The following is a 13,344-nucleotide window of genomic DNA, read 5'->3' as shown; positions in this document are numbered from 1 at the left end:
CAGGGAAAAAACCATCTACAGCAGCCCTGGATATCCTGCAAGAGGAGGGAGAGGGGATGGCTGCTGTACGGTTGTCTGTCTTCATTGGTTTTCAAACCTAGGCTGCACGTAGCAACAGGCAAGAGGCAAATTCAGTGCTTATGTTTGGACCAAAGCAGTATATCTCCAAGGGGACACACTTTGATTATCTTTGCCCAACCAAAGCAGTAACTTCCATCTGCAAGAAGACAGGTTTAATTCCAGCCTGGTGTGAAATTCTGTGTACTACACGGCACAAAGTCATTCATTACCATCACTAGCTTGAAGTCCTCGCAAGCGTAACGCTATCTGAAGTTTGTGTCTTCACACAGGGAATGATAGACCTGCTTACAGCGTCTGTTTGGAAAGGGACAGGACAGCAAAACAGGAGGACTGAAGAGGAAGGAGGAGCTGCACGCACTCACAGAGCCTCCCCAAGAGGCTGCAGTTTCACTTTGCTCATCTGCTTTCGCTTTTAGCTCTCCCAGCTACCATTTCCTGGCCTCTAAGAGGAGAACGAAAAACCTACAGGACAAAGCAGGCAAACATTTAGAACGTCCCTCCTGCACCTGAAACTGAGCCCCTAGCAGATCACACACATCACCTAGGGCTCGTTTTCAGCTGGACACCCAATAGCCAAGACATCTACCCATCACAGAAAGCCCACACTGTTCTATTCGACACGTCACTGATGGCCTGAAAACCCACATCCTCTATCTCAGAGCGTGTCCACACCTGGGAATCCCTGCCCTTTGCTTTGTGCCTGCTTGTCGTCAACTCCCCTTCATCTGACAGCAGGCTGAAACAAGGGCAGACACAAATGGCAGCCAATACGCAGTATTGGCTCAATCCCATGCACTCACTTACCTGGTTGGATGGGAAGCCAAGCCCAGCTGTGCACTCAGAGGCAGAGCACTGCAGCAGTGTGCCAGCAGTGCTGGTAGGTATTCAGCCCTCATTCAGTCCCTCAAGGGGTCCTTTGTTGTGTGTACACATATACACGTGTGTTACACAGTCCTTACCTGTCCACAGCAGCCCCCACTGTCTCAGGCATGGTGCAACTTACACAACCTGCTGTTGATGCTGCCACAGAGCAGTGGCCTTGGACAGCTCTGACGGGCAACTGGTACTCCAAACCCATCAGCTCCAACAAACCCAGCAGCATTGCTGGTGCCTGGAGGCTGTCAGCTCCTCGAGAACTGTCACACAGCACCTCAGCACACGCTGCTATTCTCTTCAGCCTCATTTTGCTGCTTAATTTCAACTTGCTCTCCGTCCACATCCACAGGTGAGAAAGACATACAGAAACTAGTGGCACAGCTCCTTGCTAACAGCTTCTTTCAGCAAAGTTGGTTAAGCTCTGCTCTATTTTCAAGGGAGATCACTGCCCCGACTATCTCCCATTGTCCCCTTTTCCTAAGGGCTCATTACCGTTACCACTCAATGACTGTGTCTGATGCTCCTGTTGGCCCTTTCTTCCTTCCCACCTCATCTCCCTGCATCACTAAATCTGCAGACAGACCCCTCTGAAGACATTCGAGTCTTTTCTCAGCCACATACCCCTTATTGTCCAGCCTGATATAGAGACTCCCCCTCAACTAAGAGGAGCCCAGGTAGCTTACAAACATTACAGCAACCTCAGAGGTGCATCTAGACTATGGTACCCATGTTGATTTTGGGGGGTAAAAGCATGTTTCTACTATACTAGCAGGCCCAGCCTGTCTGTACTTGCTCCAGCTTAGCACCCACACCTCCTCTACTTCAGTTAACACAATGAGGTGAGATGGTCTCTACTTCCTGAATTCCGTGTGGCTTTGAAACAGCACATTTTGATACAGGAGCTTCAAACAAGACCGGGATGAATTCTGCTCGGAAGAATTCAGCCCTTGGCTGCAGCAGCTTGCACAGCCTGCCTGATCCAACACGCCCAGCACGCTGCTGACATGCACTACCTGAGAGCCAGGCGTTACCAACTGCCTCTCTGATGGGCTGCAGCTGCCAAGGGAGAAGGACTGTGCTGTCCTGCTATCAGCACAGCTAAGCACATCTGCCACCCCACCCTGCAGGGTTTGGGAAACAGCGCATCCATCCCAGCCCTGATCAGTGCCCAGTGTCAATGCACAGCTAAAGCACCATGCCTGGGTACCACAGCTTTCCAATACACACAGGGTTGCAGCTGCAGTCCGTGATGCTGCTGTGAGATCACACAGGCTGTCCTCCATGCCCAACCCCTTACCTCACCTTGCCACGACAGCTGAGTCACAGCACACAATTATCACAACTGAATTTCAGTGTGGGACATCCGAGCTGTGAGAACTGCACTGAGACTTGCAGAAGGGTTCTCTCTGTGATATTTACCCACCTTGCCTTTGTGAGTTTCTTGAAGCCACTGCCTAAGCCGGATCAAGCAGCTCTCTTGCATTGGAGTCAGCTGGCCCAGATATCTCTCAATGTAATCAGCATCCAATTTGTCAGCTGGAGAAAGGAAAAGAGCAATTCGGAGATGCGACATAGCCAGGAGAGAGAGATGTGGTTATTTCTACACATCAGGTTACTCATGATGCACGCTGGAAGGGCACAAAAGCCCTCATTTTAGCTGCCTGAGGGAAGTGGGTGAGCAATCCCCGTGGTGATGGGGGCAGTGGACACAGGCTGTGTAAGACAGCAAAGCCAAATCACTCCACGTGCCTCTCAGAACACTGACATTTCAATCAGCCCTGACTACTCCTCAGGGCAGCTCTGGAGACAGGCAGGCACTCGAGGAGGGCTGGGAGGAAGGCTTCAGACACAGCTCCACAACAGGCTATTTTTTTCCCCCCCAGCAGATATCATTAACTGCAGGATAAGGACCGGACACCCACAGGATGCGCCGTCTCTGGCTGATGATATAGGAACGACATGCAGTGAGTGCTACACCCACGCTGAGTGCACGGAGCTGGCAAGCTGAGGAGCAGACTCGAGGAAGTTAATAACTTCATGAACACGAATATAAACAGAAAGAGAGCTGCTCTCCCCTTCTGCTAGACACAATCTGCCACTTCTAAAGTCAACCTCAAGGCACAGAAAAGATTTCTTGTTCTCAGCTCCTATATGGATTCGGATCGTGTTTGCAGGCGAACTCCAATAAAGAGAAGCTACAAGAGGAGGCCAAAAAAAAGCCAAAAAAATAGAAACTGACTCATTATGAAGTGCTACTCGGGGCATGTGAACTGCCAGCAGCTGCTGCTGCCTGGACACTGCATACCATCGGGGCTGACGGGTTCTGCTGGGGGGCAGGAGCTGCCTGTTTGCTCTTTGGTAGCTCCGTGAGCCCCAGACTCGAGTGGAGCATCATTGGTGTCATGGCTGGAGGCCGGGGCTTGCTCTGCCTTCTGTCCGTGTGCCACAGGAGGCGTCCAACGAGGGATGAACGTGATTCCTTGGGAGATCAGCTCCTTCAGGTAGTGCTCAATTACTTCCTTGCCCTGATAGAGGAAAGCTCAGGTTAGGAAGGAATACCCCATCTACTCAAAGCCAGCGAGATGCCAAAAGATCCCTCCCCAGGATGGATGACCATCACTGTTAGAGATGAACAGCATGAAAGCAGTTATCCCCTTCCATCTGCATGAACCTCCGTGAAGAAATATCAGCACATACAGATGGTGCACTACAACACCGGCCAGGCACACTGTGATGCTCTGGATGGAACTCTTACAACACGTTTCTCCTACTATCAGTCGGCCTTGGCTGACCCATCCCTCTCCCCCAGGCAATTGGATGGACAGGGTGCTCATTTTTAGCCACAGCTTTCTCTCCCTGCATGAGAACAGTGCCCTCAGTGTCCGAGGAGCCTGGCACCACAGCACCCACTGGCACAGCCTGCTCCCTCCCCAGCGCAGAAGCGTTGCAGTGAGCTGATAGGTTTTGCTCATTGCACAGTGGCTTTTGTCTTTGTTTGTCCTGCTGAGCAATCGCAGAGACATAAGCAGCAATAGAAAGCCACAGTGGGCCTATTTAACAGGAAAGACAACAGAGATGCACTGACAGCAGGCAGTTTTGTAATGGCCCACCTTACCCGTTTGATGTTGGACGTGTACTGTTTCATGGCAATTTTCTCCACCGTGCTTTCAAAGCCAAAAAAGGACTTGATGTCCAGAGATGCAGACTGCTCAAAGCACGTCCACTCCTCGTTCTCAGGGTGAACCTAAACCCAAAGACAGACAGACAGACACAGGGCTGGATGGTAGCAGGCAGCTCGTGGTTTGGCAGGGCTCTCACTCTTGGTAATGAATTGGGCTGGATTTCATCCCAGAGCTACAGAAAGGGGCAGAAGAGGCTTCCCACAGGGTGCTGACAGACCCACATCTACCAGACTGAATGTCCCAGACTTATAGAAGTGGGACATGAATTGCACACGTGAACCTCTGTGGTTGAAGCAGCATTCCTCACACTCACAAAGAAAACAAGCTGAAAACCCAGCACACCCGAACAGCAGCATTAATAGCACAACTAACATAGCAGGAAGACTGCTGCCTTGAAGCTGTCATGGCAAAATGCAAAGGAAGAAAAACAGTGTTTCTCTACTTCTGGGTAGGAAACTCAGCCACTGACCATCAGCCTTCCCCACCAAACACAGCCTGTGTGGTAGAACCGGGCATCTGCTCATGCCAGTCCAATGTCAGAATCATAGCATGGCCTGGGTTGCAAAGGACCACAATGCTCATCCAGCTCCAACCCCCTGCTATGTGCAGGGTCGCCAACCAGCAGCCCAGGCTGCCCAGAGCCACATCCAGCCTGGCCTTGAATGCCTGCAGGGATGGGGCATCCACAGCCTCCTTGGGCAACCTGTTCAGTGCATCACCACCCTCTGGGGGAAAAACTTCCACCTGATATCCATCTTCTCTATGGGGCTGCTTCCCCTTGGTTACCCTACACATGCTTAAAATCTAGACAAGCTTTTCTTTTCATCTTCTGAACTTAATCCCTTTCCGGAGGGACTCTGCCTCCTCTCTGCAGGTGCTGCTGTTCGCAAACTGGTCTGAAAGACAGCCCAGCCCACTCACAGACACACAGCCAGCCCTACAGAGGGCACAAATTCCCTCAGGGGAAAAGAGCAGGATCGTATTTCTGCAAGTTGCTTCAGAGAACGCTGCAGAAAAGGAAAGATGAGAACAAACCTGCTTCCGGTACGTCCTGCCAGGGAAAAGAGAACTGGTAAAAATAGAGCGGAGAACCATCTTGAGGATGCAGACAGCTCTCTCCTACTGTTCCAGGAAGAGCGCTCTCTCCTCAAAGCCCAACTGCTGACGTTTCCTTCCGAAGGACTCAACCCGGAGAGGCAGCACAGCCCAAATCAGCAAGTGAGCAACTCCAAAGTTGACCTGGCAGCATTTCACAGCTGTCAACACCCTTCGCAGCTATGGAAGTTGGATTTCCTGTCATTTCTGGGACACGCCACGTAGCCACTGACTGAGCTGTGGCTCAGGGACCTCCCCGTCACCATCCAAAATGGTTAACAGCTTCTCAACTATTTGTGTTGCTTGAAGCAGAAGCCGCGTACAGTTTTGCTCGCTCCCAGGAAACCGAGCTGCTGTCCAGCTGCCAAAAGGGTAGGTAAGTAACGGGATCTAGGCTTTTGTTTAGGGAACAAAAAGCAGCATCTGATCGCTTCAAGAAACAGGTGAAGCTGTTTAATGGTGACTGATCCCTAATAGCACAATTACAGTGAAATGGCGCACTGCTGCTGAAGGTACAGACACAAAGCAAGGCTCCCAGGCCACAAAATAAGACCTTTCTCCACGCTTCACCCAGAGGGTGGTGACGCACTGAACAGGTTGCCCAAGGAGGCTGTGGATGCCCCATCCCTGCAGGCATTCAAGGCCAGGCTGGATGTGGCTCTGGGCAGCCTGGGCTGCTGGTTGGCGACCCTGCACATAGCAGGGGGTTGGAACGGGATGAGCATTGTGGTCCTTTGCAACCCAGGCCATTCTATGACTATGACTCTATGTTTAGAGCAAGAAGATCGTGATAAGATAGATGTTAATAAGATAGATGCTAAAGCTTCCACTTGCAGGCAAAAAGATGAGTTTAGTTGCCAAGCTTCCCTGGCAATGCAGGTTTCTTCCTAAATACCCAAATCTAGACATGCATCCAAGCTCCCAGTGCTTTAACAACCCAAATTTCAACTTGAAAGAAATCCAGGGAACGCTGTCAATTCTGGAGCACCGCTCGCGTTTTCTGCTCTCACTTTAGATCCTAACGCTCCAATTACAGAAGAACAGTCAGCTTCAGGAAGCTTCCCAGGCTCCACAAAAGCACTGGAGAAGGCCTGTTCCCCAAAACCCAACAGCCTTCCGTTATCTAATTGTAGCGCACAGCCCCCCAGTGCCCAAATTCACTCAAGAAACGTTGCCTTAAGCATTAGCACGTGGCTTTCAATAAGTCCCCTTGCAGACAAATAGGATGAAGGCACTTACTGAGTAGCTGCACGTCTCGAGGACGACAACACGGTTGGCAAAGGTCTCATTGTGGGCTTCAATGCGGAGAGTTCGCTCCTTCCAGTTCACTGTGTTTTTCTGTATGAAGAACACGTACTCCACCCCTGCAATCTGGGAAGGATGGAGAACCAGAAGGGAAAAATAAGAGGAAGAGAGAAAGAACAGCTTTAGGAACCTCCGCTGATCTGAACCAGCCAACAAAGCCCAGCACTCGGTGTCCCTTGGATGCCACTTGCCTTCTTTAGCAGCCTAGGAGCGTCCACGTTCAGTTTGCAGCTCCGCTCAATGATATGGATAGCCCCATCGTCGCTTTTGGATTCATGCAGGATTTCACTTCCTAGGAAGACTGGGATCTCCGGACACGTAGGAAAGCGCTTTTCATAGGCCTGGAAGTAAAAGATAGAGCTGAAGTAAAATACATATCTATATATTTCTGCTTCTGGCCAGATTGACTGAATGGCTGTGAATTACACAGGTTGCCTATAGAGGAGCTGTAGATGCCCCATCCCTGGAGGTGTTTAAGGCCAGACTGGACGGAGCCCTGGGCTGCCTATCTAACACCTGATCTGGTGCCTGCTCTAATGGTTGGCAACCCTGTCCAGAGCAGGGAGGTTGGGACAAGAAGATCTTTAAGGTCCCTTCCAACCCAAGCCATTCTACGGTTCTACTTGTTTCCCTTACAGCAAGAGCCCAACACAGAGATGTCTTTCTTCTCTGATAAAAGGGGAACCAACGAAGGGGGTGAAGTTAAATCCAAATACATATAAACACCACTGGCATCCACTCGTGCCAGTCACGCAGCTAAGCGTGTCTTCACATCTCTTTTCTTTCCCATGCAAAGCAGAAACAAAACCACGTTGTTAACAAGTAGTGGGAAGGGAACCAAACCTTGAACATGAGGAACAGAATCCTCAGCTATCACATCAGGCCAGCTATGCTGATGTCTGCCATCTACGGACTTGACCCAGAGCTGACAACATCCCAGGCAGATATATTGCCTGTACAAAGAAACTGTTATGAAATATTTAGTGCTCCTTTGTCCTAAAAACGTGGTGTGGCAATCCATTATGGATGCTGCAGGCTACCAAGGGTAAGACCAGCAATTGCTGGCTACTCAGTTTACCACGATCCACCCATAATTCTGTCCTAGCTCTGAAGCCTTCTTTGCTTTAATTCGCTCTCCTCCTCCCAAAAAGCCCTTTATCCAAAGGTTCTTTATCAGCTCTTGGAAAAAAAATAGAAGAAAAAAGGAAAGAAGAAATGCAGTCTCCATGGCACTTGCAGCAAATGAAGTTCACACGCACAGTTACCTACTGTTGCTCGTCTTCCCCCACTTGTCAATCTCTCTCCTTACATCTCAAGATCTTTGCTGGATGGAACATTTTCCTTTCATTTCAGGAAAGCACCTTGCACACTGGGCTGCTATTGCAACCATATAACTGAAGCAACATGAGCAGATGCTGCGTAAGAAGCCCAGGATTCAGCTACAACCGTGACTGCGGGATAACCTGTGCTGCTCCCTTTCCATCACACACTCACGGACAGCTGCACCAATTTGGTCACAAAATATGTCTGCTGTGATGCCGCAGAGAGCCCCACCATCTGCAAAACGCTGCTATCTCCCCATCTTCCCTCAGAATTATTAATGTGATAATCACTGAGGTCAGCCCAGCACAACAAACCTGCTCAGGGCTGGCTGCGTTCTCTGCTCCCACAGCAGTTTGATAGGTTGGACGGCCCAGCGTGCATTCGTGTACCCTGGTGCTGGGAAAAATACCTGCTCTTAAAATAGCTCAGGCACTTAAGGACACGTTTCCTATCTCCTGATCCCAGGCCTCAGAACAGAAGTTATTTCAGATGGCCGTATCGTGAGGAAAGCGAAAGCAGGTTATTAGCTGGAGTTCCAGCCATAAGCAAAGCCTCGAACACTCCCTCTCCAAGTCACTAAGCAATGCTCTGCTTGCTTTGCTCTATCTGTAGGAGGACTGTTGCTGTACCCGAGACCTCCACTCCAGCACTTCCCTTCTAACCTTAAGGAAAAATTAACATATTTTAGATGAACATAAAGCTTTGCATAGCAAGTGACTGTTTGCAGCACCAACCTGCACGGCTCCATGTACTGAAAGCAAACCCAGTGCTTCAAGAAGCTGAACTCGTTATAATGCTAAGCCATTCTGTGAAGTTTGGCCCTACTGAAGGATGCTGTTTGAATGGGTCACTCCTCACGTGTGCCCTGAACACACTTGCTAGGAGCACAACTGAACATCCTATCCTAAAAGGACGTTCAGTGAACAAGGATTGACCACAAGAAAAGGGCTGAGCCAACCCCACATCTCTTCCCCTAGCCAGTATTAAGGCTGGCTGAAGGTTTTGCTCATTCCCCACAGACTGAAGAAGTACAAAGCAGGCAGACTGAAAAGCTCAGTATAGCAAAGGCAGCCTCTATTCCTCCTCTCTTCCAGGGCTGCAGCCGTACCATCAACACTCGTGAGGGGGTCTGCAGAGAAACGAGAGCTGTTCTTCCACCGGATGGTGAGCAATCAAAGCACAGCTATCGCCCCAAAGCCCCGCTTCAGCAGCTGTGCCTGGAATACAGACCTGTGAGTGCTTCATCGCCACTAAGAGACCACCATGGCAAATCCGGAGCTCCACACAACTCCATTGAGCCCAGGTACCTCTGGTTCTGTTTGAAGATGAGGCCCCAGGATCTCAACACAGCTGTTCCTCCCTCCACTGAGGATGTGCTGGACCCAGCTGGAGCCAGGCTTCCTAATACTCCATCATTACATCTTGCAGAACCAAGATCAGGTCAGCTATTAACAGGGCAGCCAGCCTCAGTTTTGGAAGCAGATGCACACATCTATGCACAACCGTGGTGCTATAACAAGGACAACAGCCCAACCCCATCACCTGCAGAGGTGGAACACTTCCATGTTTGAGAAAGAACCCCTTTCACACACTGCTATTAAGCCCTTTGCTAATCTTCTCTGCGCAGCAACAACTCTAAAAATACAGCAGACCAAAGATGCCCAAGATCACATGAAGGACAGCTGAAGCACCACGATGCACCCACAATGAAGTTACACTGTCAACATGCTGAATCTCTCACCACTGCAGAGGGTGAGCTATCAGGAGCCCTCCACCACGAGCACCCAGTATCCTCATATCGGGATCAGCATCTACAGAACGGCACATTTCTGCTCCAGCAGAGAAACTGAGGGAAATCAGGGCACAAACGTCAGCTTTTTTCCCCCATCCAGCACCAGAAGTGGTCGTTATTTTCTCCTCCTCCATGATTTTGCAACGTGAACAGCCACAGCCCAGTCAAATGAAAGGCACAGGGATTTATTATTAGCTTGTTTTAATACTTCAGCTGCTAATCCATCTGCATGTGCTCTCATCTCCGCGCTGCAGCAACTCTGCACTGATGAGTGCACAGCAACTACAACTTGTCTCCCTCCTCTGCTGCAGCAATTACAGCACTCCTGTGCCACTGTTTTTCCCTCAGTGCATACTCACTGCACTTTAAGACGAGCACTGTGATGACCAAAGCACTCAGCATTGTATTAAAGGAATAAAAGGAAAAGAATGGCTTGGTGAAGCTGCTCCCCCCTCCCTCACCCCCCAACCCTAAATCCTACAGGGATTAGCACTGTCAGGCAGCACCAGCTTGCACTTTGCACACCTCCTGCAAATCCTCCCACCCAACCAAGCCAGCACATCGCCCTGAATCCTGCCTTGGGCTCTTCTTTCCAGCATCATCAGACTCTGCTATGGACTTCACACTAGCTTGGACTGGAAGAAAACCCTTCAGCATGGCTGCAGGAGCTGTCCAGGCAAACCTGAGCGCTGTGCATGCGTGGTGAACCAAGCAAACCCTCTCAACACCACAGCTTACAGGAATTCTTTCATTCAGAGTTCAGATTTACATCCCCTCTTCATTCCCCAAACCACCACAAGAGATGGTGGCTCAGGCCCATCAGTGCCCTACTCTAAACCAAGAGGTTTTGTCTCTGTCTTCTTGCTGCAAAACCAGCGCCGTGCTGTCCTTTGGTGGTGGACTGTATGCCACCATCTGACAAACATACAGGTGCCATTTAAATCTTCGTAGTCATCTCCATCAGACTGAAATCACACCTCTCCTGTGGGACAGGCTGAGAGCTGGGGCTGCGCAGCACGGAGAAGAGAAGGCTGTGGGGAGAGCTGATCATGGCCCTTCAGTAGCTAAAGGGGGGCTTTAAGGAGGGGGACGGAGTCTTTAGCAGGGTCTGCTGTGACAGGACAAGGGGAAATGGTTTCAAATTAAATGAAGGGAGATTTGGGTTGGATATAAGGAAGAAGTTTGTTACAATACAGGTGGTGAGACACCAGCACGGGCTGCCCAGAGAGGTGATGGGTGCCTTGTTCCTGGAGACACCCACGGTCAGACTGGATGGGCTCTGAGCACTGATGGAGCTGTGGGTGCCCCTGTTCATGTAGGGGAATTGGACCAGATGGCCTTTAGGAGTCCCTTCCAACTCAAACAACTCTGTGATCCTTTATAACAGCTACTCCTGTTTCTCCTCCGCAGGTTTCAACAACCTCTCTAGCAAGAGACCTTGAAGTCAATCACACAACAGAGGCCTAGGGATCACAAACAGTGGGGAAGTCCAAGCACTGAATTACTGCTTGAAACAAAACACCTCCAAACCCAAACTGAGGATGAGGTGAAAGAAAAACACATCTATGTTCAGGTGGATGGGGAAATAGGAGATACGATATCAAGACCATCATCCTTTTGGAAAGGGATGCAAGAGCAAGACAGGACCACTCATCACTTTTAAGTAGGAACTGGAGGAGTTTATTCTACCTTTCCACTAGCTCTAATGAGAGATGGTTATCTCCAGATTCAGGTATTTTCAGGTTATGGCATTCCAGGAAAGAGTTATTTCATCCAGGAGACCCTCCTACTACTTAGCCTAACGCAGAAAGGAAAACAAAGGTTCTGCACACACATTCACCAGACAACAACCCATTTGCTTCTTAATCACTACAACCCGCAGAGAAGCATAACAGACTTTTGGAGCTGAGGGAAGCCAGTTTTGATTTGCCAGAGGTCCACTGGACTGCAGTTATCCAGGCTAGGAACACGGACCAGTGCTCTGCCTGCCCGGACTGCAGCCAAACGTTTGTCTCATTCCTTCAGATTTGGGTGAATGGAACAATTCAGGGAGCACCAGATGCACATTACAACACAGGCACAACTGACAGGGCACGCTTACTAAAAGCAGGACGTGCACTGCAGCTGCACAGAGCTAACTTGGGAAATTACCACTGTGCCCAATTTCCTGCCTGAGAAGAAACATTACCCCCTCCAAGCCACTCTGATACAGTATTCCCCCCTGCTTATCAGAGAATCGCTTGGGTTGGAAGGACCTCAAGGATCATGAAGCTCCAACCCCTACACCACACACAGGGCCACCAACCTCCATATCTCATACCAGCCCAGGCTGCCCAGGGCTCCATCCAACCTGGCCTTGAACACTTCCAGGGATGGACGTGGCACCCACAGCCTCTCTGGGCAGCTGTTCCAGCACCCCACCACTGTCTCTGCAAAGAACTTCCCCCTGACATCCAACCTACATCTTCCCTCCTTCAACTTCAAACCATTTCCCCTTGTCCTGCCGTTATCTACCCTCATGAAGAGTTAAAAGCCTGGTGATGGAGCACTTCAAGTCACAAACAACACAACGCAATGGCCTTTGCAGCAGCCACGGAAGCAATGCCTTATCCAGGAATGACTGCTACGTGGTTGGGCATGTTTGCCACTGCCTATTGCAGAAAGAGGCAAGGTGCACAGAGCTAGGAAGGCCAGGAAGCAGACATCTCGGGTGACTAACACCTTAAAGAGCAAAACACAGCAATCAAGCGTTACATCACATGCAGGCTGCTCAGTGAACCAGCCCCAAATCAAAAAGGCTGGCTCACAAACTAATGCTTGGTTGGCACGACAATCTGTTGTTGCCAGAAGCAGCTGTAAGGACTGTGGATGATTTATGTAAACTCGGGGTCAAATTTGGACAGGCCGCTGTGCTTAGGAACTTAAGAAAAGCCACACGGTTTGAGATTTAACCTTGGATGATGGTTCCAAGCTCTCTCACCTATTTTATTCCCTGCTCAAGAGTTTGTTATTTAACTTCTATACTTATACATTCAGTAGAAGAGAAAAAAGTCTTCTAGACATGACTGGAATACAAGCTGAACCTCCAGCTGTATTGCATCTCCTTGCAATAAGGAGATGTGTTCAGAGCTCATCCATCCCAGCCCCAGAATGCACTCCTCAAATGAACCTTGAGAAACAAATCCTACGCCAAGGCAATAAAGATTCCATGTTGCACCTGGAGCAGGCGAGCAAAGAAAACATGGACAGCCCCATACAGGTTCTTCAAATGATCCAATTAGTCTCCAAATCCACACAAGGTGGTGGGTTCATCCATTCCTAAACCACCCCTGCCAAGCTAATGGAGTCTTAGCACTGGCATTGTAAGTCTGTCAAAGGGACTTCCAATACTTGAAGGGAGTGTATGAACAGGAGGGGGAACGGCTGTTTATGAGGATGGACAGTGATAGGACAAGGGGGAATGGTTTAAACTGAGACGGGAGGTTTGGGTTGGATATGAGGAGGAAGTTTTTCACCCAGAGGGTGGTGATGCACTGAACAGGTTGCCTAAGGAGGCTGTGGATGCCCCATCCCTGGAGGCATTCAAGGCCAGGCTGGATGTGGCTCTGGGCAGCCTGGGCTGCTGGTTGGTGACCCTGCACATAGCAGGGGGTTGAAACCGGATGGTCATTGTGGTCCTTTTCAACCCAG

General features: G+C 50.0%; 1 protein-coding gene across 2 annotated transcripts in view; it reads right to left on the bottom strand.

The window, feature by feature from the left end:
• The window catches only part of SEC14L5 (SEC14 like lipid binding 5), a 35,717-nt gene that overhangs the window by 11,866 nt on the left and 10,507 nt on the right, over positions 1 to 13,344 (bottom strand). For both annotated transcript variants that reach the window (XM_414710.8, XM_004945423.5), the window contains exons 4-8: positions 6,731 to 6,880; positions 6,474 to 6,605; positions 4,073 to 4,201; positions 3,263 to 3,482; positions 2,381 to 2,493 (exon numbers count right to left, since the gene is read on the bottom strand). In XM_414710.8, the coding sequence (XP_414710.4) occupies positions 2,381 to 2,493; positions 3,263 to 3,482; positions 4,073 to 4,201; positions 6,474 to 6,605; positions 6,731 to 6,880 (744 nt within the window). The remainder of the gene's footprint in view (positions 1 to 2,380; positions 2,494 to 3,262; positions 3,483 to 4,072; positions 4,202 to 6,473; positions 6,606 to 6,730; positions 6,881 to 13,344) is intronic.

Source organism: Gallus gallus, chromosome 14, assembly GCF_016699485.2.
Source record: "Gallus gallus isolate bGalGal1 chromosome 14, bGalGal1.mat.broiler.GRCg7b, whole genome shotgun sequence".
Lineage (NCBI taxonomy): Eukaryota > Metazoa > Chordata > Aves > Galliformes > Phasianidae > Gallus > Gallus gallus.
The sequence above is the reverse complement of the archived record's forward strand: the minus strand, read 5'-3'. Positions and strand labels throughout refer to the sequence as shown.